Here is a 27,869-nt window from a genome sequence, read left to right as displayed (position 1 = left end):
GGTTACATCAAAATAAGAATTAGGGTAGGTAGGAAAGGATTTTTTTTTTTTTTTTTTTTTTTTTTTTTTTTCTTTAGATTTGTTAGTGCAGTGGTTATATGTTTCTATATAATATGTATGATGAATGAATGACCAGTTTTGCACCTTAAATAAAGTCATTCTTATGGCAAAATGTTTTTTTACTAAAACCATACTCATATTTTCAAAATAAATCTATACCCTTGAAACATTTGTGAAATATTGAAGGAAACATGGGATTATCCTGTTTATAAAATGTTCAAATTATGTGACAGGTGGTTTCCCATATTTTCTAGGAAGGGAATTACTAACAGTAATCTATGAAGATGAAGTATGCTGAATGTTTCATGAAGGTGCTCCTATTTTAAGGAGGGATATACAAAGCATACATAATATTTCCCGCCAAAACCACATTGTAAATAAACAAAAGCACATGGTTCATTCCATGAAAAAAACATTTCTATTCTTGATTAAAATATGGATATATCTATATAGAAAGGTATAGTAAAGTACTTATTTGAATTGCTACATGTATGTATCTTAGATAAACGAATGTTGATTTTCTATTAATAAATCGGAAATGAAAGTAGGTCATGTACACGTATAAACATGATCATTTGATGCTTTATGTAAATGAGAAGCCAAGGTCACACTAACAGTGTGCATCAGCTGCCTTGAAGCGAAAAACTGCATGCTACCCCACAAATATTGCTATCAATAGATTAAAATTCTTCCTTGAAATTGTCAATAAACATGTCGGAGTATTTATAGAATGTGGTCCGTCAGTCCAATGCTGATTATGAGCGTCAAGATTGCCGACATATTTCCTATCATGTTGTGTTTACGTTAATATTTTTTTTTTTTTTTTCAAATTCAAATATTTTATTGGACAAAGCACATATGATACAATGCGTATTCCAAGATACAAACACATTAAACATGACAATTTATGCAAATATAACATAAAGAAAGCATTTCAAGTACCAATTATATATATAATATCACAGTATTTACTATTACACAGTATTATACTTATGGTAGACCAACTGACATTAGATTTTTATTACGAAGTTCAAAAGCTTGACTTAAATAATTACATATTTGTCTGGTGTCAACCAGATTTACTGGGTTAAGTAAATAAATCGTTGATTTAATATCATCATCATTATTAAGGTTTTTGAAAATATCAAACTTGTCTCGAAGGTCTTTATATAGAGGACAATATAAAAGAAAATGAACTTCATCTTCCACTTTATCTTTACAAAGTTTGCAGTATCTTTCACTTGCTAAAATTTTTGGTTTGCTATACCTCCCAGTTTCAATTGCAAGTGAATGTGCACTTATTCTAATTTTTGTAAGCAGTGATCTATCATATTTCTTAATATCAAATCTTAAGTAAGCTTTTAAGTCAAAAGATGAGCACATTTTACTATAAAATCTTAGTTTACCTGTGTTATTAGATTTGATATGCTCAAGTTGACCCAAAATCTTGCATTTATAAAAGTTTTTTAGTGAGTCCTCAAACACATTATGTGATATTTGAAGTGAATCAAAGTTGATTAACTTTTTTAGTTTATGTAATGATTGTACCCAGCAAGAGCTCTTCTGTGTATACAATTTTTTATCTTCAATGAATGCAGATTTTAATAAATCAAATTTTGGGTTGTTTCCAACTTCAATGTCAGTTAATCTAGCATAGTATTTAAACATTAGTTTATATGATATAAAACACACTGGATATAGCTCAAGTTCTGTACGTAAAGCTAAATTGGAAGCCTTACCATGAACACCAAGAATATTTTTCACTTATCTTATTCTGAACCTTTTCAAATGGCAGTTTATCAGCAGTGTCAAGATTTATATTAAAATCTGAGATCCAAATTTCAGATCCATAAGTCATAATTGGTGAAATAAATGAGTTGAAAAGTCTTACCCATTTTTCCACTGCAATACAATTAGAATATGGTAATTTTGATTTCAAGGCGAAATATGCCTTACGTGCTTTATCAGCAAGATTTTCGGCTGCTATATTAAGTTTACCTCTATTGTTGAAGACTATACCTAAGTATTTATATTCTGTAGCAGATTCTAATGGTTGGGGACCAAAATAAAAATAATGTTTATCTAATAAAGATCTATTTTTACTATTTGATAAAACCATAATTTGGGTTTTCTTGGTGTTCACATTTAGGCCCCAATCAATACAAAAAGATTGTAAGGCATCCACACAGTGTTGCAAGCCATTAGGTGTTTCTGAAATTAAGATTAAATCATCTGCATAAAGAAGATGACTAAAGTTATTCTGATTTAAATTAACTGGATCAGACAAAACAGGGTTGAAATAGGAATCTATGTCATCAACAAAAATATTTAATCTGTAATATTATTTGTTCATGTGTCACAACCTGTGTCTAATCAGATCCATCTTTTCACGAGACTTGGGTGACAATGGAAATGAAATTAGGATCGGTCCCTAGTTTTAACATTTGATTTTTTGAAGATTGGGAAAACAAGTGTTAGGGTCAGGAGTATAAATTAGGGTCGGTCGGGTAACCGGAACCACACATATTATTTTGTTTGGCCTTACTAGTAAATATAAAATCAAATTTCTATCACTGCAACACTGTCAGTGACTGTATTGTAATAATAATAATTCAAGATTTTTTCAAGATTTTGTTATAAACAGGAAAATCAATACAAACATTGATGTCTTCTCCACAATATTAATATTTTTTTTTATTCTTTACGATGTATAGGACTGGTTATAAGGTAGCTGTGGAACCATAGGGGAAAGTCTGGATACTTCGATCATAACATCGTTGTAGTGTACATGTATCTGTAGCATTAACATCCTGACACAAATATGTGTGCAATACGCATTGCTGAAATGTGACGTGTTTCTCCTCAAAAGATGATATTGTTGTAACAAATCTGTGTTTATTTTTTTTATAGTTTATGAGCATGGCACCTACATCCCCATTTATCTTGTTTGAAGAAAAATTGATGGAAGTCATCAAAAAAACACCAAAGACATCACCCCTGGAGATATATATTTTAAAAATATATCTGGAAATGAAAACAGAAACTGACATTGTTCAGGTTTGTACTATAGTAGGATATATACAGGTAGTAAAAAGATTTTGACTACATGTAGACTGCTGTTTTTACTGTTGTTCAATTTTAGGAATATATGTTTGTCTGATGGACATGCATGACAATTTTTTATACCCTGTAAGAATATAAGATGGTCCCAAATGTTTGTTTGTAGACTGTTAATTACATCATGTAAAAACTTGAAGGCATTATTTGACGTTTTTAGACCCCATCAAATGAAGTTTGTGTGGGTATATAGGAATCACCTCTGTCTGTCTGTCTGTCTGTCCATCCGTCCTGCTCATTGTCCTGAGCAGAACTTTTGTACCTTAGTACCTACATTGTAGGATTATCAAACTTGGTATGTGGATGAATCATATACGGGAGGTGGATGTGTCACGAATGAAATTATGTCACAATGACCTTGACTTTGATCTTCATGATAGCAAAACGAAGATGATGTATCACGTACCAAATTTAGGTCAATGTGACCCTTGACCTTCATGATAGTAAAATGTCATCCACTTTTTTCTTTATAATTTTTAAAGCTTTTCTTCTTCATGTTCTTCATGTCATAGCTTTTGTACTGTAGAGCCTAGGTGGTTGTATCATTGGAAGATGAACTTCTTGCGATATCAGATGTAAGTCTCATGACTTATAGGGTTAGGCAAGTGAGAGGGAAAAAGGGGTGGGGTATAGAGTTATGCTCATAGTTTCAAGTTAGATTTAATATGGAACAAGAATTTCATTGCAGACTCAATACATTTACAAGTTTAACTTCATACCCTTGGGAAGGAGATTTGAAAGAATTTTGACACGCATCTTCATCAGTCATGTTGTCAGTGATATCTCACCCATTATTTCATGATGTTATTATTATACAATTTTATTTCTATCTATTATTCAATTTTCCGTATTTAGCGCCAAAGTTCGGGAGCGGAGTATCACTAATAAGCATCAGTTCACACAGATTTCTTGTTTTGCTCTTGCATACATATATTATTATTTAGTGTACAGTTTTGTAACTGCTGAATATTGATTTTCATGTGTGTTATCTTTAGGAAGTAGGAACCAAGTATGACAGTCCCCCTCTAGATGAGAAGGACAGTTGTGGACAGAATTCAAGGAAAAGGAAAGAAAAGAATAGACTTTACACCTGGATAAAAAATTTCATAACAAGAAAGACGTGTGCACCTGTGGAATCTTGTGAGTTTATGATGTTTATCATGTTTATATGCACATTGATTTAAGAATTGAATGCATATTTTTTGTACTTTATCGGCGTGTAAAAGCGTTGACCGAAGCACATTTTATATAAAGCGTGGAAGCGCTTCATACAAAAAATGTGCGCACGGTCAACGCTTTTACACGCCCATAAAATGCAAAAAATCTGCATTCAATTCTTAAAATTACATTTTCCAGTCATAAAAAAAAACAAAATCACATCAAAGTTCAAGGCAAGATTTTTTCTGCGCCAGTCGCGTGTTTCGTCTATAAAAGACTCATCAGTGACACTCTTATCTAAAACTATGCAAATCCAAAATCACTATGAAGTTGAAGAGCTTATAAACCCAAAATATACCGAAACAGGGAACCAAAATAAGACCAAGGAAATCCTATGCCTTGAAGTAGAAAAACTTTATTGTTTTAACAGTCAGGGGACTTACTGAAATAAGTGATTTTTAAATCACTTATTTGAGTAGCAAATTCGAGGTTTTGTCACAAATCGGGATTTTGTAGTTTTTTCAATATTTTAAACACATAGGTTTAAATCATATTTTTTAATTAGTAAAAAATATGAACTTTTTGCTTCTTTTAAGTAGCAAGGTTTATGCTTTTGATGCTATCATTTAGCTTTAAATTCTATTTCAGTTGGAAAAATGCTATAATAATGGCTTTACATAATGAACTGATACTTTCTTAAAAGATTTTTCACAGCAGTGGGAGTATTTTTCTTGTGAAGTTCAAGGTTTCATCTTTCAGATTATGTAATAAAATTCTACTGTTCGCTATAAAAATATCACTGTTCGGGGGTGTTGAAATTAGTGGGGGTTATTAAAAGAATGATACTTAAAGAAGTGATTTTTGGGAAGGAAATTGAGGTCTGATACTTAAACAAGTGATTTTTATGTCATTATCCTAGATTCAGTACAAGGTCATCACCTGAAATGACCTGGTCATCCTAGACAACACAGATGTTGGTTCTGATAAGTTTAGAAACATAATTAGTCCCTGGATCATTAGTATTCTATATTTAAAGCTACAACAAAATTAAGTCACTTCTTCTAGTGATTAATTTGTGCTACTTAAATAGGTGATTATTAAAGAAAGACAACTCTTACTTCCAACTTTTATGGAAATAATGTTACTTGAATCAGTGATTTAGAAAATCACTTGTTTAAGTAAGTCCCCTGACTGTTTTAACAATTTCAAAATTTATAACAGCGAATTTAGTTTGATGAATCACGTCAGCACCAAAGTGTTGACTAGCGGAGCGGGTTAACCTCTAGGAAGAATACCTCCACCAGCAGTGAAAACCATCATGGTGTTAAAAAAAAAATCACATCAAAGTTCAAGGCAAGATTTTTTCTGCGCCAGACGCGCGTTTCGTCTATAAAAGACTCATCAGTGACGCTCTTATCTAAAACTATGCAAATCCAAAATCACTATAAAGTTGAAGAGCTTATAAACCCAAAATATACCGAAACAGGGCACCAAAATAAGACCAAGGAAATCCTATGCCTTGAAGTAGAAAAACCTTAGTGTTTTAAACAATTTCAAAATGTATAACAGCAAATTATGAATTTCCAACATAGTGTATTTTAACAGATTTGAGCTAGGACTTACATTTTCTGAGCTATAAGGGGCTAAAAGGGGTTAAAAAAGACTTCTCTTTTTTGTTCGTCAAATTTTTATTTTTCATCTTATTTTGGTTTTGTTTTTTATGCCCCGCCACGAAGTGAAAGGGGCATATAGATTTACCCTTGTCCGTCCGTACATACGTATGTACGTCCGTCTGTCCCGATCTTGGTTAAGTTTTGCGTTAAGGTCCATTTCTCAGAATGTAATAATGATGTACCAATGATATTTCATCAGTATATTCTTCTTAAATAGTACTACATTGATCAACAACATTATGGTCAATTTGACCTACATTTCATGCTTGATTGACTTCAATAATTTTTTTTATAAATGACCATTGTGAAGAAACCTATTGTAATATATGAATGATATTTCACCACTGTGGTGTTCCTATGTAGTGTAACACAGTTCAACAGTTCAGCATCTTTTGGGTCACTATGACCTACATTTTATGCTTGAGTGATTTTGGTTAAGTTTTGCGTTTAGGTCCATTTCTCAGAACCCTATGGTAGTGCATCAATGATATTAGACTGTTGTAGTGTTCTTGCTTAGTGCAACACAGTTCAGCATCTTTTTGGTCAATATGACCTACATTTTATGCTTCAGTGGTTTTGGTTAAGTTTTGTGTATAGGTCCATTTCTCAGAACCCTATGGTAGTGTATCAATGATATTAGACTATTGGTAGTGTTCTTGCTTAGTCAGCACAGTTCAGCATCTTTTTTGTCACTATGACCTACATTTTATGCTTCAGTGATTTTGGTAAAGTTTTGTGTCGAGGATTATTTCTCAAGAACCTAGTGTAGTATATCAATGATATTAATGTATTGTAGTGTCCTTGCATAGTGCAGCACAGTTCAGCATCTTCTAGAATACCATGACCTACATTTTATGCTTGAATGATTTTGGTTAAGTTTTGCATTTACTGCCATTTCTCGGGAATCTGTGGTAGTGTATCAATGATATACCACTGTTGTAGTATTCTTGCACAGTGCAGCACAGTTTGACCTCTTTTTGGTCACTTTGACATATCTTATGCTTGAGTGACTTTGGTTTAAATTTGCCATACAGCTCTTTTCAGCAGCATTTTGGTCAATTTTTACATGAGACAACATGGAACCTCATATTGATCTTAATGGCAGGGCATCTGTGGCTTACAGACACATTTTCTAGTTTTTCTTTATGTTCCTTATGAACTTTCGCAACAGTAGAGTACGACAGATTTAGCATAGCTTTTACCGTTTTCGAGCTATTAGGGGCCAAAGTGGTGCTAAATAAAAAAAAAAAAAAAAAAAAGTTTTTTTATTACTAATCAGAATTCTCTGTCCAGCATATTACTGTGTCCAGCATATTATTGTGTCCAGCATATTATTGTGTCCACTTTAGTAGTGTGTCAATGCTTGCCCAAATGAACACTTGTTTGACCACTGCGGTCGTATCATGCTGCGCTTGGCGTAGCTCTTTATTTTGGTAATGCTTCAACCAAATGATAATATCTTTGGTATGTAGCCTTATTATGAAGAGTTACAGATTAAGTTAGAGTTTGGTTACGGTTCAATGATTTTCACGGAAGCTACGGCCCTTGGACATAGAAAATTCAATATCAAAGAAATTGTAAAATGTAAAACCACTGGCAGTGGGGCTAAACAAACCAAATATAAAACATACAAAACAATAAAAAGTAAAAGACATAGGTAAAAGGTAAAAGTGGCCCAAAATATAAAATATTTCTATACATAGAAAATTACAGTGAATTTTAAGTATTCCACACTTTTTTTTGTAATGTTCAACCAATTGATTTTGTTTTTGGTATGTGGTCTTATCATGAGAAGTTACAGATTAAGTTCTACTTTGGTTGTGGTTGAATAATTTTTACGGAAGTTACGCCCTCGGACTTAGAAAATTACAGTGAATTTGAAGTTTTCAGCACTTTTTTATGTCCCGCCACAAAGTGGTCGGGACATATAGTTTTACCCTTGTTTGTCATTCTGACTTGTTGCGCAACAACCAGTTTTCCAGACTTTTTTACTAAACACCTTGAGATATTGAACTGATTTTTGGTATATAGATATTAATTGATGTTACAGATTGAGTTTGAGTCTTGTTACGGTTCATTGATTTTCACTTTTGTCGTTCAAAGTTATGGGACTTTGTTCATTGAAAATTGACATTTTTCACAAAAACTCAAGTTTACTTTGACCAATTCTTACTAAATTTTAACATGATGTTACATGTAGGTCCTATGTAGAGTAAATGCCTTTGGTTTTTGTTATTTTCCCTATTGTCCTTTTAGAGTTCTAGAGTTGGGAGCGGACTAAGTAACTTACTTTTTTTTTGTGAATAACTAAAGAATATTTTTTTCCTATTTTCATTTAGATTTTTTTTGGTTCTATATTTAATTTATTATTTTATAAAATTTTATTTTTATAAAAATAATTGTCTGTTTGCTTTTAAAATTCACACAGTGTTTCTTCTTTTGTTTTGTTTGAAATAGACATGATCTGATAATTACAGTCGAACCTGCTTAATCCGACACCTGAATATTCCGACATCCTGTGAAATCCGACAAAATTTACTGGTCCCGAAAGTTTTCTTTAACATTCTTTGTTAAAAAATCTTCTGTATTCCGACACCCGTCTACTCCGTAATCCGACAGCATTTTCAAGTCCCAGCCTTCATAAGTACTCTAATTATACTTGTTTAATCCGACCCTTTGATCTCCTTAATCAATTTATAAACAAGGTAATCATAATTCAGTCAGGTGTATTTCATGCATTTAAAGGTAATTTAATCCATTACCTGTGTACACAAATATCTTGTTATTTTTTATTGATCGGATAGGAAAGGAGTATGTTCGATAAGGTCCTAAAATGGCCCACTTTTTTAGCGTAAATTCCAAATTCGGATTTATTGACCAATATCACGATAAATTATAGCTAATACATTGACTAGATAGGATATAAGCCATTTTGTTTAAAATTTTACGTTTCTGCGTTTCATTATGACGTCACAAGTTGTACTCATATTGATTTTTCACGAAAAAATCAATGAAAATGGGTAAATTTCCAAAGATTATTTGACAGGAAACATAGAGCGCATACGTCGACAACAAAGATCTTTTAAAATGATGTTTGTGAAGACATTTAACATGTTTTATTTGAATATTAAGCTTGTCGACGCATGCGCTCTATGTTTCCTGGTCCTTTATTTGGTTGAGATCCCGCTGATTTTGTCAAATTTCACCAAAATCCCTTATCTTGACCGTTTTGGAATGTAAAAATCGTTGTGTTAGAATTAAACTTTGACAAAAACAGCTCTGTTTAACTTTTTCACATGTCTTTAAGGCAACTTAAAACAATTATTGTCTTGTAACCATGAACTTTATAATTGGGGCCAAATATGGCACTTACCGATCTTACTCCTTTGAGGCTCAGTACGGGATAAAAACATTTCTACAACATATGGAAAATATATAAATCTTAATACATACTTTTCATAATGTCTTTCTTAATTCAATGTGAGTAAATTGTTGGGGAAAAAAATCCAGACGAAGAAATATTGCTAATTGGACTGTGAAATGATTTCATTTTGACAGTTTACTTTATGTAACCATGCAGTGTCGAAGACGATATTCCGACTAAATGATACAAATAACCATGACTGGGAAAATAGTTAAACAATTGATGAAGACTAACACTGTAAATGTTCTAAGAACTTGTCAATCTCACTGAAATTTATCGTACTAAATATTTACGAGATCTTGGGAATTTGTACTTGACGTGGTGTAATGTTTCATAAACACTATTTTTCTTTAAAGGATCTCCTTAGTAAAACCTATTTTGGGTGTTATTGCCCACGTTTGTATCTTACAGGCTTATTTCACTTTTATCAAATGTGAAACCCGAGTATTCCGACACCCTGTCCAATCCGACATATTTCTCTGGTCCCGAGGTGTGTCGGATAAGACAGGTTCCACTGCATATGTTTTGAAATGAACTATAAAAAAAATTCGGAATGGGCGTGTATTGCACTTGTGGCGCAGCTGTTTATTCTAATTCTGATTTCCAATATATTTCAATAATAGTGAACTACCAACATAATCGTGGCAAGCAAGTTAGACTGTCAAGCAAGTAAGCATATCAAACACATTACTGTATGAAGCAAGCTACTGGTAACACAATTCCTGTGTTGACCACAATATAGGTTATTGAGTAGTCAACAAAGTAGGTTGTTAAGCACCTCAGTTTGTATTGATAAAACTATCTGTAATTTCAAATGTTATTTTGGACTGTCAATTAAGTCATTTTAAGCTTGAGAGGCAAAATAAACCTTTGCAAAAAAAAAGCTCAGACCTGTCATCGTTTATCATTGGATGAAAATCTTATATTTTCAGTTAAAGAAAAATGGACCAGATTTGCAGATGCAAATCCATCTGTGGTGATGCAGTACGTCATAAGTAGGCCCAGGGTAATAGAACAACTGCAATGCATTTTGGACTCTGATTCAGGTAAATTTAGAGTTTTACCAAAGAAACAAATGGAATTGTGAATTCAGAAACATGTGTTTTTGATTTCTGTTTAATAATTGAATGATTAATGTATTATGTTGTGCATTAGTCCATGATTGCAGAATATTTAATTTATTTCAGACAACATGTATGAAAGATGAGCATTGTTGATTGCTTTATAGATTATTATTAGGGTAATGTGAGCTTTTGCCACCATGAAACATCTATCATAACTTATCACACTTTAATCTTCCCCTCTGAAACCGCTGGGCTAAATTGAATCAAACTTGGCAGGATGCATCTATGTAAGGTCTGTTATAAAATTGCCTCATTTCGTCCTGATTGGACAACAAAATTGGCTGCCATGGGCAATTCTTGATGCTCACCTGAGCCTCTAGTTTTTTTTTATTCAGTCATCTTCAAAATTGTTACTAAAAGAATGCATAGATCACACAAAAAAAATTTAAAACGGCATTAAAATTGCTATATTTAGCCATTGATATGTTTGGTTAAGACTATCCAGGTAAGCAATTTATGTTAGTTAATGAAATATCTTTCCTTATTCAGAGAAAGAGTTAGAAATAGACAGAGAAGAAGATAGAAATACTCAGATGGAAGGTGTAGAGGCAGAAGAAGATTTTGAGAGGGAACAGTTCATCGATTCAGAAGAGAATATTATCAATGAAGAAGAGGGTATAAATATTGTCAAGTGCTGTTTTTATCCCCCCTGCTAAGCGAAAGCGGGGGGATTATGTCATGTATGTAATGCAGTCCGTCTGTTTGTATGTATGTAATGTCATGCAAAATCTCAGAAACTAGAAATGATGGAAACTTGAAACTTGGTAGCATGTTAGAGTATGTGATCAGGGTATGAAATTCATGCCCTAGGGCAAATTTATGAGCGAAATTTCGTTTTTGAGATAGGCAGAAAATGGTGAAATCTTCCAAACTATTTACAATAGGAAGTTGGTTCCAACAGTATGACCTCCCATTATGGGTACCAAGTCTAGCAGTGGCATGGGATTTTGCCTGCAAGCCCTGAGGGCATTTTCCTAAGGGTTCAAAATAATGACAAAATCGATTCTGCACGAACTCCTCTTACACCTTTCATGGTAGAAACATGAAAATTATAAGTGTATAAGTAGTACTATGAAAGTTGTCTGTGTCGAAGGTTTCGGAATTTTGAACTTTGCCCTTAGGGCAAAATGATTTCCCACCAAATGATTAATATGCGACATCTTTTGGTATGATTATGATCCAAGCAACTAACTTTTTATACGACTGCAAAAATTTTGCGTTCGTATAATGGTATCGCCCCTGTCCGTTGGCGTCGTCGGTGTCGGCGTCGTCGTCGTCGTCCAGATTAATGGTTTCCGGACAATAACTTAAGTTCTGATAGAGCAAATGCTACAAAATTTTAACACAAGGAATCTAACCACAAAATACAGCTTGGGATTGTTTTTGGGGGTTATGCCCCTGCCGGTTCCTGAAATAGGGGCCAAAAAGGGCAAAATAAGTGTTTATATTAAATTTGATGTAGAGGATTTATTTTTTGTTCAATTTTAATCAAATTTTTTTCATAATGTTCCTTATGAAATTCCGCAACTGTAATATTGCAACGGATTTAACATAGCCTTTACCGTTTCCGAGCTATAAGCGGCCAAAGTGGTGCTAAATCCCAAAAAACGAACTTTTTTATTTCATGTCCGATTTCAATGGGTTTTTTTTCTTTGGATTCCTTATGAAATCTACATCATTGGAAATTTTAAGCGATTTGAGCTAGGACCTACGGTTTCCGAGCTACAAGGGGCCAAAAGGGGCTAAAACTGCCTTCTCTTTTTTGTTCGTCAAATTTTTATTTTTCATCTTATTTTCATTTTGTTTTTTTCATTATGTTCCTTATGAAATTCCGCACCGATAGTATGTCAACGGATTTAACGTAGCTTTTACCGTTTCCGAGCTATTTGGGGCCAAAGTGGTGCTAAATCCCAAAAAACGAACTTTTTTATTTCTTGTCCGATTTCAAGGGGTTATTTTTCTTTGGATTCCTTATGAAATTTCCAACTCAGAAAATTTTTACCGATTTGAGCTAGGACTTACGGTTTCTGAGCTACAAGGGGCTAAAAGGGCTAAAACGAACTTCTCTTTTTTGTTTGTCCAATTTTTATTTTTCATCTTATTTTGGTTTTGTTTTTTTCATTATGTTCCTTATGAACTTCCGCACCGGTAAAGTCTCAACGGATTTAACATAGCTTTTACCGTTTCCGAGCTATTAGGGGCCAAAGTGGTGCTAACTCCAAAAATAGAACTTTTTTATTTCTCGTCAAATTTCAACATTTTTATACGACCGCAAAATTTGAAAAATTTTTCGTCGTATATTGCTATCACGTTGGCGTCGGCGTCGGCGTCGTCGTCGTCGTCGTCCGAATACTTTTAGTTTTCGCACTCTAACTTTAGTAAAAGTGAATAGAAATCTATGAAATTTTAACATAAGGTTTATGACCACAAAAGGAAGGTTGGGATTGATTTTGGGAGTTTTGGTCCCAACATTTTAGGAATAAGGGGCCAAAAAGGGCCCAAATAAGCATTTTCTTGGTTTTCGCACTATAACTTTAGTTTAAGTTAATAGAAATCTATGAAATTTTGACACAAGGTTTATGACCACAAAAGAAAGGTTGGGATTGATTTTGGGAGTTTTGGTTCCAACAGTTTAGGAATTAGGGGCAAAAAAAGGGCCCAAATAAGCATTATTCTTGGTTTTCGCACAATAACTTTAGTTTAAGTAAATAGAAATCTATGAAATTTAAACACAAGGTTTATGACCATAAAAGGAAGGTTGGTATTGATTTTGGTCCTTTGGAGTTTTGGTCCCAACAGTTTAGGAATAAAGGGCCCAAAGGGTCCAAATTAAACTTTGTTTGATTTCATCAAAAATTGAATAATTGGGGTTCTTTGGTATGCCGAATCTAACTGTGTATGCAGATTCTTAATTTTTGGTCCCGTTTTCAAATTGGTCTACATTAAGGTCCAAAGGGTCCAAAATTAAACTTAGTTTGATTTTAACAAAAATTGAATCCTGGGGGTTGTTTGATATGCTGAATTTAGAAATGTACTTAGATTTTTAATTATTGGCCTAGTTTTCAAGTTGGTCCAAATGGGGGTCCAAAATTAAACTTTGTTCATCAAAAATTGAATAAATGGGTTCTTTGATATGCCAAATCTAACTGTGTATGTAGATTCTTAATTTTTGGTCCAGTTTTCAAATGGTCTACATTAAGGTCCAAAGGGTCCAAAATTAAACTAAGTTTGATTTTAACAAAAATTAAATTCTTGGGCTTATTTGATATGCTTTATCTAAATATGTACTTTGATTTTTGATTATGGGCCCAGTTTTCAAGTTGGTCCAAATCAGGATTCCATATCAAGTATTGTGCAATAGCAAGAAATTTTCAATTGCACAGTATTGCACAATAGCAAGAAATATCTAATTGCACAATATTGTGCAATAGCAATTAATTTTCAATTGGAGTTATCTTTCTTTGTATAGAATAGAAGTTGATAATATATGTTGGAAATTTGCCAGACATGACTATGATGTCATTTTCTATTTTTAATTGCCAATAACTTTATGTAAATAACTTCATTGGAAATTTGCCAATATAAAATGTTGCTGATGAAGCTTTTTTTCCTTATCTTATCTAAAATGTTTTTAGATAATGTATGTTGGACATTTGCCAGACATGACTATGATGTCATTTTCTATTTTTATTTGCCAATAACTTTATGTAAATAACTTCATTGGAAATTTGCCAATATAAAATGTTGCTGATGAAGTTTTTTTTATTGTTTTATACAATAAACAATGTATATTCACTTTTACTACCAACCAATCTTTACCATTCAGTGATAACAAGCACTTTATTTTACATTTTAATATTTTATGATGTATTTAAAAGAGTAGTTATTGTTGCAAACTCCATTAGAAATTTGAATTGATATCAGTTTTGGAAAAAGGGACGGGGATGTGAAAAAAAAGGGGGGGGGGATTTAAATTTTTCTCATTTCAGATTTCATAAATAAAAAGAAAATTTCTTCAAACATTTTTTTGAGAGGATTAATATTCAACAGCATAGTGAATTGCTCAAAGGCAAAAAAAATATTTTAAGTTCATTAGACCACATTCATTCTGTGTCAGAAACCTATGCTGTGTCAACTATTTAATTTTAGATTTAAAAAGTTTGAAGAAGAAATCTTTAATTGATTTGTAAAATCTTGACATTTGTTTTGTGTAAAAAAAAACATGTAATGTCAAAAATTTGATCACAATCCAAATTCAGAGCTGTATCACGCTTGAATGTTTTGTCCATACTTGCCCCAACTGTTCAGGGTTCGACCTCTGCGGTCGTATAAAGCTGCGCCCTGCGGAGCACCTGGTTTTTGTTTGGATTCCTTATGAAATTTCCAACCCGTTTGATTCTTTCCAAATTTGAGCTGGGACTTACGGTTTCCCTGCTACAAGGGTCTTAATTTCTGTGTCCAGTATATTACTGTGTCCAGCTAATTACTGTATCCAGCAAATTACTGTGTCCAGCACATTATTGTGTCCACTTTAGTAGTGTGTCAATACTTGCCCAAATGAACACTTGTCGACAACTGCGGTCGTATCATGCTCCGCTCGGCGAAGCTTTTTATTATGTATTAGTATAACAGTTGGAACAATACTGTATGTTTGGATTCCAAATATGGCAATTCCAACTTTGGTAAATTTCCTGAAAGTCTCAAAGACTGTTTAAAATTTGGAAATGTTCCTTGAAACTAATTGTGTTTTACAATAACATATAAAAAGATATGCACACTTGGATTTTAAAAAAATGCCAATTCCAGTTTTAAGAAAATTCCTGAAAGTCTCAAAGACTGGCAAATCTTTGAAAATGTTCTTCAAAACTTACTATTCTTACATTGCAAAAACAAACAAAATATTTTTGAATGTTCAGATTTCCATTTTTGGTAAATTTCCTGAAAGTCTCAAAGACTCATTAATTTTTCAAAATTTAACTTGCAATTAATCTCTTTTGCTACATTTTATTTATTGGAATTACATGGAACACTTAGATTTCAAAAAATTTCAATTCCAAGTTTTGTAAATTTTCTGAAAGTCTTAAAAAGACTGCTTGATTTTTGGAATCATTCTACAAGACTTACCATATATATATATCATAAAAACTAATGAAATGTTTTGAAATGCTCTGATTCCAAAAGTTGCAATTCCAACTTTGGTAAATTTCCTGAAAGTCTCAAAGACTAGTTAGTTTTTGAAATGAAACTTTTACGCTGATGCTTGTAAAATGGGTTAAAACAAGTCCAATGTTTAGTGTTTAGTATAATAAAACAATTATGTCCTTCATGAAAAGTTAATATCCAAAATTGTTAAATCTCGAAAGGGGGAATTTCCCTTGGGCTATGCCCGCAGGAAATAACCTCTTCCGTGATTTATCAATTTTGGATACAATATCAACATTTTCATCGAGGTTCACAAAGGGTTACCTAGAATCATGAAAACATAATTCCTTCGTCTCATTCAATGATTAATCGATCCAGTGAACAGTGAAATGAACCAAGAACGTTTTTTTCCTTTATCAGATTCCTGAATAAGATCTTACTTTTGTTTCAATGTAGATTCATTCACGAGACCTTTTTTGGCAATGGTGTGTTCAGTTCACATTGTTTTCAAAATCAATTTTCCTCTTTTATTGGCGTACTTCAAGTCTCCATATTAATATTTGTTTAAACTAACATATTCTAAGGAAAATCTTTTTAATGGTTGTAAAAACAGTTCACTTTACTTTTAATTCACTTTTTGTTACCTTGCTAATTTTATACCCTGAAGAAACCCTTTGTGTAAACAACCACAACACACGCTCTTGATCAGTTTGATTGACATCAATCAATACCGTTATGATAAAAAGCCAAACCGGTTTTGACAGGTAATAATTAAAGTAATTTACTGTATTGGGACTAGATAATTAGATCGGAATTCGGAATAGACAGGGTCCGGTTTACAAGGGATATTTTTGCAAAGAATATTAAGGGAGGGAAATGGGACTTTAATTTTCGGCCGGAATTGACAGGAAACCGGTTTACTCAGGGTCCGGTTTTCACAGGTTTGACTGTATTAACTTTCCATGAAGGTCATAATTGTATATTATACAATTTATGACTTTTGATGAGGTGGATACAAGGATTTATTTACCTTGTACAAATATTTCATGTGATTAAGGTCAATATTTAAGAAATAGTTCAAGACACTGAGGGCCTTTTGGAGTGGCCTGCCAGTCCATATATTACAATTTGGCCTAAAGTTACAATGAACAATTTCTTTAATTATACTTTCAACTGTCCTTTACAGTAACATGACTATCAATCTTTATTTTTAAAATTTTGTAAAAAAAAAAAAAGAGTCTTTCATTGATATTTTATTGTAATAATTTGATACATTATTTAGTTTTACCCCCGCTTAAAAAAACGGGGTATATAGTATTCGTTGTGTCCGTCCGTTCATCCTTCCGTCCCTAAACTACTGAAGGGAATTCCATAAAACTGTCAGAGAATCTTTGTTGCATGTTCCCATTGTGCACTTCCTAGTTTAGATTTTGATCCTACCAATTTCTGGGGTTTCCAATAGCAAAACTCCTGCATAGGGGTTATTGGCCATAAATGACAGTTTTTTGCAAATTTGAATGCTTTTGGCTATTATCTCATAAACTATTATCACTGTGCTTAAACGGCTGTGGGTAACTTAAGTTACCCACAGCCCAATATGGCGGCGTAAAATAATGCGATTTTAATTTTATCAAATATCTTTAGATTTACGCATTAATAATTCATTACAAGTTGTCAATGTATTGTATCTAAGGCAAAATAATCAACTGAAAACAAAAAATGTAATGCATTTTGTCTTAGCTTAGCGTAAGAACAATTTTAAAAATGGCAAAAGATCACTCACTCACTCACAGTCCGTAACTTTTCTTAACCGAAAACTCTGGCCGTGGGTAATTTTTCTGTTGTAGCCTTTGGATGCATAATTTTTGCGTATATAAGGATTCTTTATACATAATGATCTGACATTTGTTTTCCTTTTCCACGTGGTAGAGGACACCGAAGAAAATGACACTCACAAACATGGGGATAATACCAACTTAAGCGCTTAACTTTGGTCCGTTTAGCTGTGCTGGATGTACAAATACACAGTCAGGTCCGGTCAGATTAGGGACGTTAAATCCGATGCCTCGTATAGGAAGAGTGCCACGCTCTCTACGTTCATGAAAATATAACATAAAATTGCGTACCAATACAGGATAATTTGTACAATAAACATGCAATAAACTTCAGCTACTGCAATTTACAATCATTAGATCTGCAAGTTACACGCATCCGCTTTACAAGTTAAGGGCATCTAAACTGTAGAAAAAGCAGCAGGTACACGCATCTTACAGCTCACTTAGAGCTTTAAAAATGAAATAGCTAGACATATAATAAACATGATTCTGGTCTATATTAAATCTTGAGACACTGACCTTTTCCTAAATTGCAAAATTCAACAATTGTAACAATTTTATAAGGCTTACCGGTAAAAGCTAGAAAATATAATGCCCAATATTTTCGTATGCCATCTACGGCTAACCGTAACTGCATTTACGGGCATGGGCTTTATACCAGTGATTTTCCACTATTAACAGCTACCGAAGGAGAGACAGGGTTTCAAAGAACTCAATAAATCATTATCCCAGTAGAAATTTTATTTTCAACTGTTTGAAGAAAAACAACAATGTGATCCTGGCAAATCTATTTGAAATTACATATATGTAATTGCACTACGTTTCAATGAGTAACACAAGTAAATAATGAAGAAAGTTTATTAACCCAACTAGTCCTGGTTTCTTAAAAAATAAGGCTAAGATATTTTCATTGTTTTAGTATTAATGTACGGTTTATTCCCTTTTGTAATTTCATCTGAAAATTTGAATATTGGCACCGCATAGAAGAAAAACATTTAAGCTACATGTTCAGATTTTTCGGCTTCTTAATATTCATCTTAAACTAGTTGATGAAGGACAGCCGTGGTTTGTTATTGTAAAAATGTATGTTGCAGTACTGTGTTGCTGTAATTTTATGAGTAAAACAGACAGAGTGATATCACATATAATCTAGAATAAAAAATGTTGAAGGGGTTTAGTGATTTGCTTTAAGGGATCGTTTCGAAAATTGGAACTTCTGACTATGAATTCCCCTTGCCGTTTTTGGGAATAAGTAAGGCGTTAACCTTTACTCTTTACTGTAACTAAATGTAGTTGTATACCAACTTACGATATTTCATAGCTTACCTTTATATTTTTGTGTATAACAATATAAATTCTGAGAAAAGTTAAAGACACATCATGAAGTTACGGACATCTCTGTAAATTACGTAAAAAAAGTTACGGATATCTCTTGTGAAAGTTACGGACCTCTTTTGGACTTTTAAAATCAGTTGTTTTTCGACTTATTGTTTTATACTTGAGTTATTTCTACTTTTATCAGTACGGGCGAAACTGATATACATCTTCTTGAAAGCTTTATCTTCGTTAAAACAACTTTGTTTTGCTTTAAAATAACTAAAATCTATATAAACAGAAGATGTCTTGCGCCATCTTGGGCTGTGGGTAACTAAGTTACCCACAGCCGTTTAAGCACAGTGATTATAGATAGAAAAAAAAATATTTTAGATTGCAAATATGTTCAGCAATAAAAGCTCTACACACAGTTCAAATGACCACTTGTTATTGGATTTATTGCCCTTAAATGTTTATTACTTGTTTATTACCATATCCTCTATTTTTATATTTTCATTGATTTTAGTGCTTTAAAAAGTATCTTTTAAACTGTTATAGATATATTGAAAGTTTGAACAGCAAAAATGTTAAGTAGGACAAGATCTAGAAAATAAAGCCAGTGGGTCTGAAATCATCCTCAAAGAAAGATTTAGACAAATTTGAAAACAGGTGAGCGACACAGGCTCCTTGGAGCCTCTAGTTACCTTTCTTGCAATAGTTACTAGCTGGTTCGTGTCAAGCGCAAAATTATTATGATTTACATTCAGAGTGGAATTGGTAACAACACGGACACATAAATATTCTGAAATATAAAACAGCAATACAAGACTTGACACAGCTTTTTTTTTTTTTTTTGTCAGATCATACATTATTTTTTTTATTTTGGTCCTGGTAATGAAACAGTTGATAGTGAAACATCTGTCAAATATGATATTCATCTTTTGCAGATCTACCAACAATGGAAACTCCAATTTCCTATCCAAAAAGGAAAAGAATTCCTAGAAAAATATATACTCCAAGCAGCAGTAAAATAGCTGAAAAGCAAGAAAACAAGAAAAGTAAGAATTGCTGATTTGTATTATTGGTTTCTGTTTTGGTCACTTAGCCTGAAAGGCTTGCAAGTTTTTGCCATCACTAAGCATTTTCATCCATTATCTATCGTCTGTCTGTTGTCCATCCATCCATAATTTATGTTTTATTCTGTTCTAAAACATCAAACGGACAGATGGATCAGTATAAACAATATGCCCTTCACTTATTGTCACGGTGGCACGAAAAAGGCGTCTAATTTTCCATCTAGTTGTAATTTGACCATGTCATGAATATTGTCCAAGTCCCTTCCAACAACAATCGTCAATTTAAGGGAAAAAAATCCAGTAAATTTTCAAAAGTTGTAGGCTAAAAAATATCTTTAAACCTGAATTTCTTTTTATATTAAATAAAATTGACAATTTCGATTTTCAGTTATGTCAAAAGTAGTCATATTTTTTCCAACAAAGTGAATTTTTACAGATTTGAGCTAGGACTTAAGGTTTCAGAGCTAAAAGGGGCTAAAACGGACTTCTCTTTTTTGTTCATGAAATTTTTATTTTTCATATTTTCATTTTGATTTTTTCATTTTTCATTGTTTTCCTTATGAACTTTTGCACTGGTAGAGTCTCGACGGATTTAACGTAGCTTGTACCGTTTCCGAGCTATTAGGGGCCAAAGTGGTGCTCAATCCCAAAAAACAAACGTTTTTATTTCTCGTCCGATTTCAAAGGGTTTTTTTTTTCTTTAGAGTCTTATGAAATTTCCAACATAGAGAATTTTAGCAGATTTGAGCTAGGACTTGCAGTTTTTCCAACCTATTAGGGGCCAAAGTGGTGCTTTTTAGTACTAATGTAATTTCTGTGTCCAGCAAATTACTGTGTCAAGCATATTATTGTGTCCACTTTAGAAGTGTGTCAACACTTGCCCAAATGAACACTTGTCGACCATTGCGGTCGTATCATGGTGCACTCGGCCAAGCTCTTTATTCTTGTATGTCGTTAATGAATTCAAAAATGCTTCATCCAATTGAACTGAAATTTTAAAATTAGGCTGGAATTGGTAATGTCTGGTTACCTTTTGTTTTTTCCAATTTTGCGATGTGTCCAGAGTTATGGGACTTTGATTTTTTTTAAAAATGCCATTTTTCTTGAATGTCGTACAGTAACTCAAAAATGCTTCATCCGATTAATCCGAAATTTTATAATTAGGCTAGAATAGGTAATGCCTGGTTCTCTTTCGTTTTTTTTCTGATTTTTCTATATGTTGTTCTAGAGTTGTGGGACTTTGGTGTTAAAAAAATGCGTTTTTCTTGTATGTTGTACACTAATTCAAAAATGCTTCATCCGATTGAATTGAAATTTTAAAATTAGGCTGGAATTTGTAATGCCTGGTTCCCTTTCACTTTTTATTAGCTCACCTGACCTGAAAGATCAACTGAGCTATTCCCATCACTTGGCGTCCGTCGTCGTCATCGTCTTCGTCGTCCGTTAACTTTTTACAAAAATCTTCTCCTCTGCAACTGCCAGGCCAAATGGAACGAAACCTAGCCACAATCATCCTTAGGGTATGATGTCCATGTCAGTCAACCAAGATGGCCGCCAGGGCTAAAAATAGAACATAGGGGTAAAATGCAAATATTGACTAATTTCTTGAAAACCATTGCAGATAGAGAAAATCTGACATAGGCAAAAATGTTCAGAATGTCAAAATCTACCTAAGTTCCATTTATGCCAAAATTGTCGGATGCCCTTGCAAAGGGGTTATTGCCCATAAATGATGATTTTTGACCAATTTTAACGTTTTTGACTAAGAAATAATTCGTGGCAGCCATGGTTTATTGGAGATTTTAACATGGGTTGCATTGTTTGTGTAAAATTTTAATCCCGAGTGTTAGCGAGGGTTAAAATTTCGCAAATAATAATCTTCTCCTCTGAAACTACCAGGCCAAATGGAACCAATCTTGGCCACAATCATCCTTATGGTATCTATTTTTAAAATTATATCCGTAGTCCTTGACGGGCAACCAACATGGCTGCCAAGGCCAAAATTTAATAGATGTATATCATGCTAAAATTGTCATATTTCTTGCATTTTATATATAAAAAACCTGTACTCAATTTCCTTTTGTTTTCACAATTCCCTTTATTATCCAATGCTACATACTATTATGCTGCGATTGGTAAGCACCTATGTTTCCATGAAGTGCCAGCGCTGCAGGTCCAGAGCCGACTTTGCTCTTGTTCTTTCCCATTTTCATACTTAACAAGTTTTCTTTTCATGGTCTGTATGTTTATATTATTGGCAAGTGTTAACTAGAGATCAAAAGAGGTCAGGGCATCAACTTAATCGGAATAAAAATTAGCATGGTTATAAATGCCACTTGGCTAAGTACATGTATTTAAGACAATATAAAAGAAAAAACACACCTGTCATATTTTAAATTTCTCTTTAATTACCGTTATCAGTGCCAGCTAAGTAAATTAACAGTAATAATTATACCCCCGCTCCGAAGGAGAGGGGGGTATAGTGTTTTACCTATGTCCGTCCGTCCGTCAGTCAGTCCGCCCTTCCGTCAGTCCATCCGTAACACTTTTTTGTAACACTTTTCTCAGCTACTATGTATTACAGCTATTAGATATTTGGTATCAAGCATCAGGTTGGGGTGCTGTACGGTGTAAGTGGTTTTCAGGTCTGTCGCTCATCTACTTCCTGTTTACAGACTTAGTACATATATTAGACATAGGGGTATTAATGAAAAATTTTCATAACACTTTTCTCAACTACTATGTATCACAGCTATTAGATATTTGGTATCAAGCATCAGGTTGGGGTGCTGTACCATGTAAACAGTTTTCAGGTCTGTCGCTCTTCTACTTCCTGTTTACGGACTTATTACATATATTAGACATAGGGGTATTAATGAAAATTTTTCGTAAGACTTTTCTCTGCTACTATGAATCACAGCTATTTGATATTTGATATCAAGCATCAGGTTGGAGTGCTGTACTGTGTAAGCGGTTTTCAGGTCTGTCGCTCTTCAACTTCCTGTTTACGGACTTAGTACATAAATTAGACAGGGATATTAATGAAAAATTTTCGTAACACTTTTCTCAACTACTATGTATTACAGCTATTAGATATTTGTTATCAAGTATCAGGTTGGGGTGCTGTATTGTGTAAGTGGTTTTCAGATCTGCTGCTCTTCTACTTTCTGTTTACGAACTTGCAGATCCTATAATGATATGGTTAGCGGGGGTAGACTTTTGTGAGTAATAGCTCACAGTTCATCTTGTTTAATATTTAATTCCTATCTTGAACCTATAATAATAATGAATTAATAGGAGTTGTATCACTCAAAACTGGCAAGAGGAAAAGGAAGGCTCCTTCAACTTTCACACCAAGTGATTGGTAAGTATTAAAAATGTAAGTACACATTGATTAACTTTGGTTAAAAGTTTACGTCCGAGTTCATTTCTCAGATACTATGTGGCCTAGGATCATGTAATTTGATGTGGGGATGTAACTTTGCAAGCCTGTCAGCATCAATACCAAAATAGGTCAATTTGACCTACATTTCATGCTTGATTGACTTTGGTTAAAGTTTACGTCCGAGTTCATTTCTCAGATACTATGTGGCCTAGGATCATGTAACTTGATGTGGGGATGTAACTTTGCGAGCCTGTCAGCATCCATACCAAAATAGGTCAATTTGACCTACATTTCATGCTTGATTGACTTTGGTTAAAGTTTACGTCGAAGTTCATTTCTCAGATACTATGTGGCCTAGGATCATATAACTTGATGTGGGAGTGTAACTTTGGGAGCCTGTCAGCATCCATACCAAAATTGGTCAATTTGACCTACATTTCATGCTTTTATTGACTTTGGTTAAAGTTTACATCCGAGTTCATTTCTCGGATACTTTATGACCTAGGATCGTGTCACTTGATGTGGGGATGTAACTTTGGGAGCCTGTCAGCATCCATACCAAAATAGGTCAATTTGACCTACATTTCATGCTTGATTGACTTTGGTTAAAGTTTATGTCGAGTTCATTTCTCAGTCACTATATGGTCTAGGATCATGTAATTTGACCTACATTTCATGCATAGTTGACCCTCCTTAGGTAAAGCTCTTACTTTTATGAATTATTGTGTTTTATAGGTTTGTCTTAGGTACAAAGAATGTTGCAGATGAGGCGAACTTTGTAATCATGGATTACCCTATGTTTTAGCAAGGCACATTCACTGATCATACAAGGTTAGTGTGAGGGGCATTTCTAGAATTATACAGGCCCTGGAGATAGTTTTTGATTTGAAGGAGAATTCAATTTGTGTTTTTTTGGACATCTATAACAGCATCCTGTTACAATTATATCTTCTTAGGTTTTGCTCTTTTGATATAAATTACATGAGTTAAAAAGTAGTCTTAGATTTAGAGTGCACTTATTGGCAGTTATATGCATGTATTACTTTTGCTTATATAAAGAGGTTTATAGCATTGTATATGAAAATCTCTGTTAATATCGACCTACAGGGGATGCATGATGCCTTGATTTATAAAGGTAAATCTAAATTTATAAAGGTTTGTTGTTATCTTGAATTGTGTCACATTTTCTTGTTTAGGGGCTTTTTACAGCTTACTTTATGTTGTGGATTCTTGTCCATTGTTGAAAGCCGTACGGTAACCTGTAGATAAATTTTTATTTGTACTTGGAACCTTTCCAGATGACTGTCTCATTGACAATCATACCACATCCTCTATTCTTATAACTAACTTGATAAGAAAATATAAAGTGCATCTTGAAAAAAAGCCATGGGATAAATATCAAAAAGGGATGTAGCTAGTCTATATTGTTATTGATATGCTTGTATTATACGCCTTAAATCATACTTTTCCTATAGAATATTCAAAATCTGCACTTCAAACTAATGAATTATACTATACAAAGGATGTATACAACAAAAGTTTAATCACATTATCAGCTGAAGTTCTGTTCACCCATAAAACATGGACAGTTGAAGATTTGGAAATTTTCTGAAAATACTGTGTAAAATTAATATAATAGTTAATACTTGTTTCATATGACATTTTACTTGCTTGTTTGTTGTGTATAAGGTATTGTTTTTTATTTCTTTGGTCAACTCACCTTTTTGTATATTATTTTATTAATATAATTTTGTTTTGAGGACTCCCAATAGATTAGCTAAATTGTATGGGGTAATCCTCAGTTGGTAGAGTATTTTGTCTTGCTTCTACAGTTTTCAGGCATCAAATTTTTATTGTATTTATGTTCATATATATGTAAATACTTGCATGTCCTAATGCTTAACTGGCAGGTCGAAACTTTCCTGGTTCAGTTTAAATTATTTATTTTTATTTGTTGTCAAATATTAAATATCCTCTGAATACAATTTTTGAAATGAAAATAAAAATTGATGATTTAAAAAAAATTAAAAGCTCAAGTTTGGAATAGCTATGTACATTAACAATTATGTACTAACTTTTAGAACCAGGAAGGTCTCAGGGAAAGTCAGATGATATAGATATTTCTTGAAACCATGAATTTGATTCCTACCCTGACTGATGAGACCAAATGGAAGCAAATTTATAGGTATATAAATTTCTAGTTTTAAGCTCACCTGACCTAAAGGGCCAAGTGAGCTATTTCTATCACTTGGCGTCCATCGTCGTCTGTCATCGTCAGTCCTTTAACTTTTTCAAAGATCTTCTTCTCTGAAACTGCCAAGCCAAAATGGAACCAAACTTGGCCACAATCATCCTTAGGGTAACTAGTTTAAATGTTGTGAACAACATTTCTGCCGGACAACCAACATGGCTGCCAAGGCTAAAAATAGAACATAGGGGTAAAATGCAAATATTAACTGCCATCTTGGAAACTGTAACAGATTGAGAAAATCTGACAGGGTGACAAATGTTCAGATTGACAAGATCTACCTTAGTTACTTTTGAGTTAAAATTGTCGGATGGCCCCCACATAGGGGTTATTGCATATAAAAGACTATTTTTGGCCAATTTTAATGTTTTTGGCTATTATCTAATAAGTTTTAATAGATAGAAAAAAAATAAAAAATTGCAAAAATGATCAGCAATAAAAGCTCTACAAACAAGTCATTGATCACTTTAATATGAAGATTTTGTTTGAGAAATGAAATACACGTAATTGTAAATACTAAGATTGGTGAGATCAAAGAGTATCATAGAAAATAAGTGAATTTTTACAGATTTGAGCTAGGACTTAAAGGTTCAGAGCTAAAAGGGGCTAAAACGGACTTCTCTTTTTTGTTCATGAAATTTTTATTTTTCATCTTATTTTCATTTTGATTTTTTCATTGTTTTCCTTATGAACTTCTGCACTGAACGTAGCTTGTACCGTTTCCGAGCTATTTGGGGCCAAAGTGGTGCTCAATCCCAAAAAACAAACTTTTTTATTTCTCGTCCAATTTCAAAGGTTTTTTTTTTCTTTAGAGTCCTTATGAAATTTCCAACAGAGAATTTTAGCTAGGACTTGCAGTTTTTCCAACCTATTAAGGGCCAAAGTGGTGCTTTTTAGTACTAATGAAATTTCTGTGTCCAGCAAATTACTGTGTCAAACATATTATTGTGTCCACTTTAGAAGTGTTTCAACACTTGTCGACCATTGCGGTCATATCATGCTGCACTCGGCCAAGCTCTTTATTCTTGTATGTCGTTCATGAATTCAAAAATGCTTCATCCAATTGAACTGAAATTTTAAAATTAGGCTGGAATTGGTAATGTCTGGTTACCTTTTTTTTTCCAATTTTGCAATGTGTCCAGAGTTATGGGACTTTGATTTTTTAAAAAATGCCATATTTCTTGAATGTCGTACAGTAACTCAAAAATGCTTCATCTGATTAATCCGAAATTTTATAATTAGGCTAGAATAGGTAATGCCTGGTTCCCTTTCGTTTTTTTCTGATTTTTCGATGTGTTCTTCTAGAGTTGTGGGACTTTGGTGTTAAAAAAAAATGTGTTTTTCTTGTATGTTGTGCACTAATTCAAAAATGCTTCATCCGATTGAATTGAAATTTTAAAATAAGGCTGGAATTTGTAATGCCTGGTTCCCTTTCACTTTTTATGATTTTTTATATGTTGTTCCAGAGTTTTGGGACTTTGATCTTCAAAAATTGTCATATTTCTTGCATTTTATATATAAAAAACCTGTACTCAATTTCCTTTTGTTTTCACAATTCCCTTTATTATCCAATGCTACATACTATTATGCTGCGATTGGTAAGCACCTATGTTTCCATGAAGTGCCAGCGCTGCAGGTCCAGAGCCGACTTTGCTCTTGTTCTTTCCCATTTTCATACTTAACAAGTTTTCTTTTCATGGTCTGTATGTTTATATTATTGGCAAGTGTTAACTAGAGATCAAAAGAGGTCAGGGCATCAACTTAATCGGAATAAAAATTAGCATGGTTATAAATGCCACTTGGCTAAGTACATGTAATTAAGACAATATAAAAGAAAAAGCACACCTGTCATATTTTAAATTGCTCTTTAATTACCGTTATCAGTGCCAGCTAAGTAAATAAATTAACAGTAATAATTATACCCCCGCTCCGAAGGAGAGGGGGGGTATACTGTTTTACCTCTGTCCGTTCGTCCGTCCGTCCGTCAGTCAGTCCGTAACACTTTTTCGTAACACTTTTCTCAGCTACTATGTATTACAGCTATTAGATATTTGGTATCAAGCATCAGGTTGGGGTGCTGTACCGTGTAAGGGGTTTTCAGGTCTGTCGCTCTTCTACTTCCTGTTTACAGACTTAGTACATATATTAGACATAGGGGTATTAATGAAAAATTTTCGTAACACTTTTCTCAGCTACTATGTATCACAGCTATTAGCTATTTGGTATAAAGCATCAGGTTGGGGTGCTGTATCGTGTAAGCGGTTTTCAGGTCTGTCGCTCATCTACTTCCTGTTTACAGACTTAGTACATATA

The 27,869-nt window shown here is 33.3% G+C and overlaps 1 protein-coding gene across 1 annotated transcript; it reads left to right on the top strand.

Annotated features, from left to right (window-relative positions):
* The first annotated feature begins 433 nt into the window (after positions 1-433).
* LOC134721477 (uncharacterized) lies at positions 434-24,142 on the top strand. Its single transcript, XM_063584529.1, has 8 exons — positions 434-517; positions 2,971-3,117; positions 4,173-4,317; positions 10,365-10,478; positions 11,046-11,171; positions 19,795-19,905; positions 23,221-23,287; positions 24,044-24,142. The coding sequence occupies exons 1-8, from the start codon at positions 452-454 to the stop codon at positions 24,111-24,113; spliced, it is 846 nt and encodes a 281-aa protein (XP_063440599.1). The 5' UTR covers positions 434-451; the 3' UTR covers positions 24,114-24,142.
* The last annotated feature ends 3,727 nt before the right edge of the window (positions 24,143-27,869 follow it).

The sequence above is a fragment of the Mytilus trossulus genome, chromosome 6 (assembly GCF_036588685.1).
Source record: "Mytilus trossulus isolate FHL-02 chromosome 6, PNRI_Mtr1.1.1.hap1, whole genome shotgun sequence".
Classification (NCBI taxonomy): domain Eukaryota; kingdom Metazoa; phylum Mollusca; class Bivalvia; order Mytilida; family Mytilidae; genus Mytilus; species Mytilus trossulus.
The sequence above is the reverse complement of the archived record's forward strand: the minus strand, read 5'-3'. Positions and strand labels throughout refer to the sequence as shown.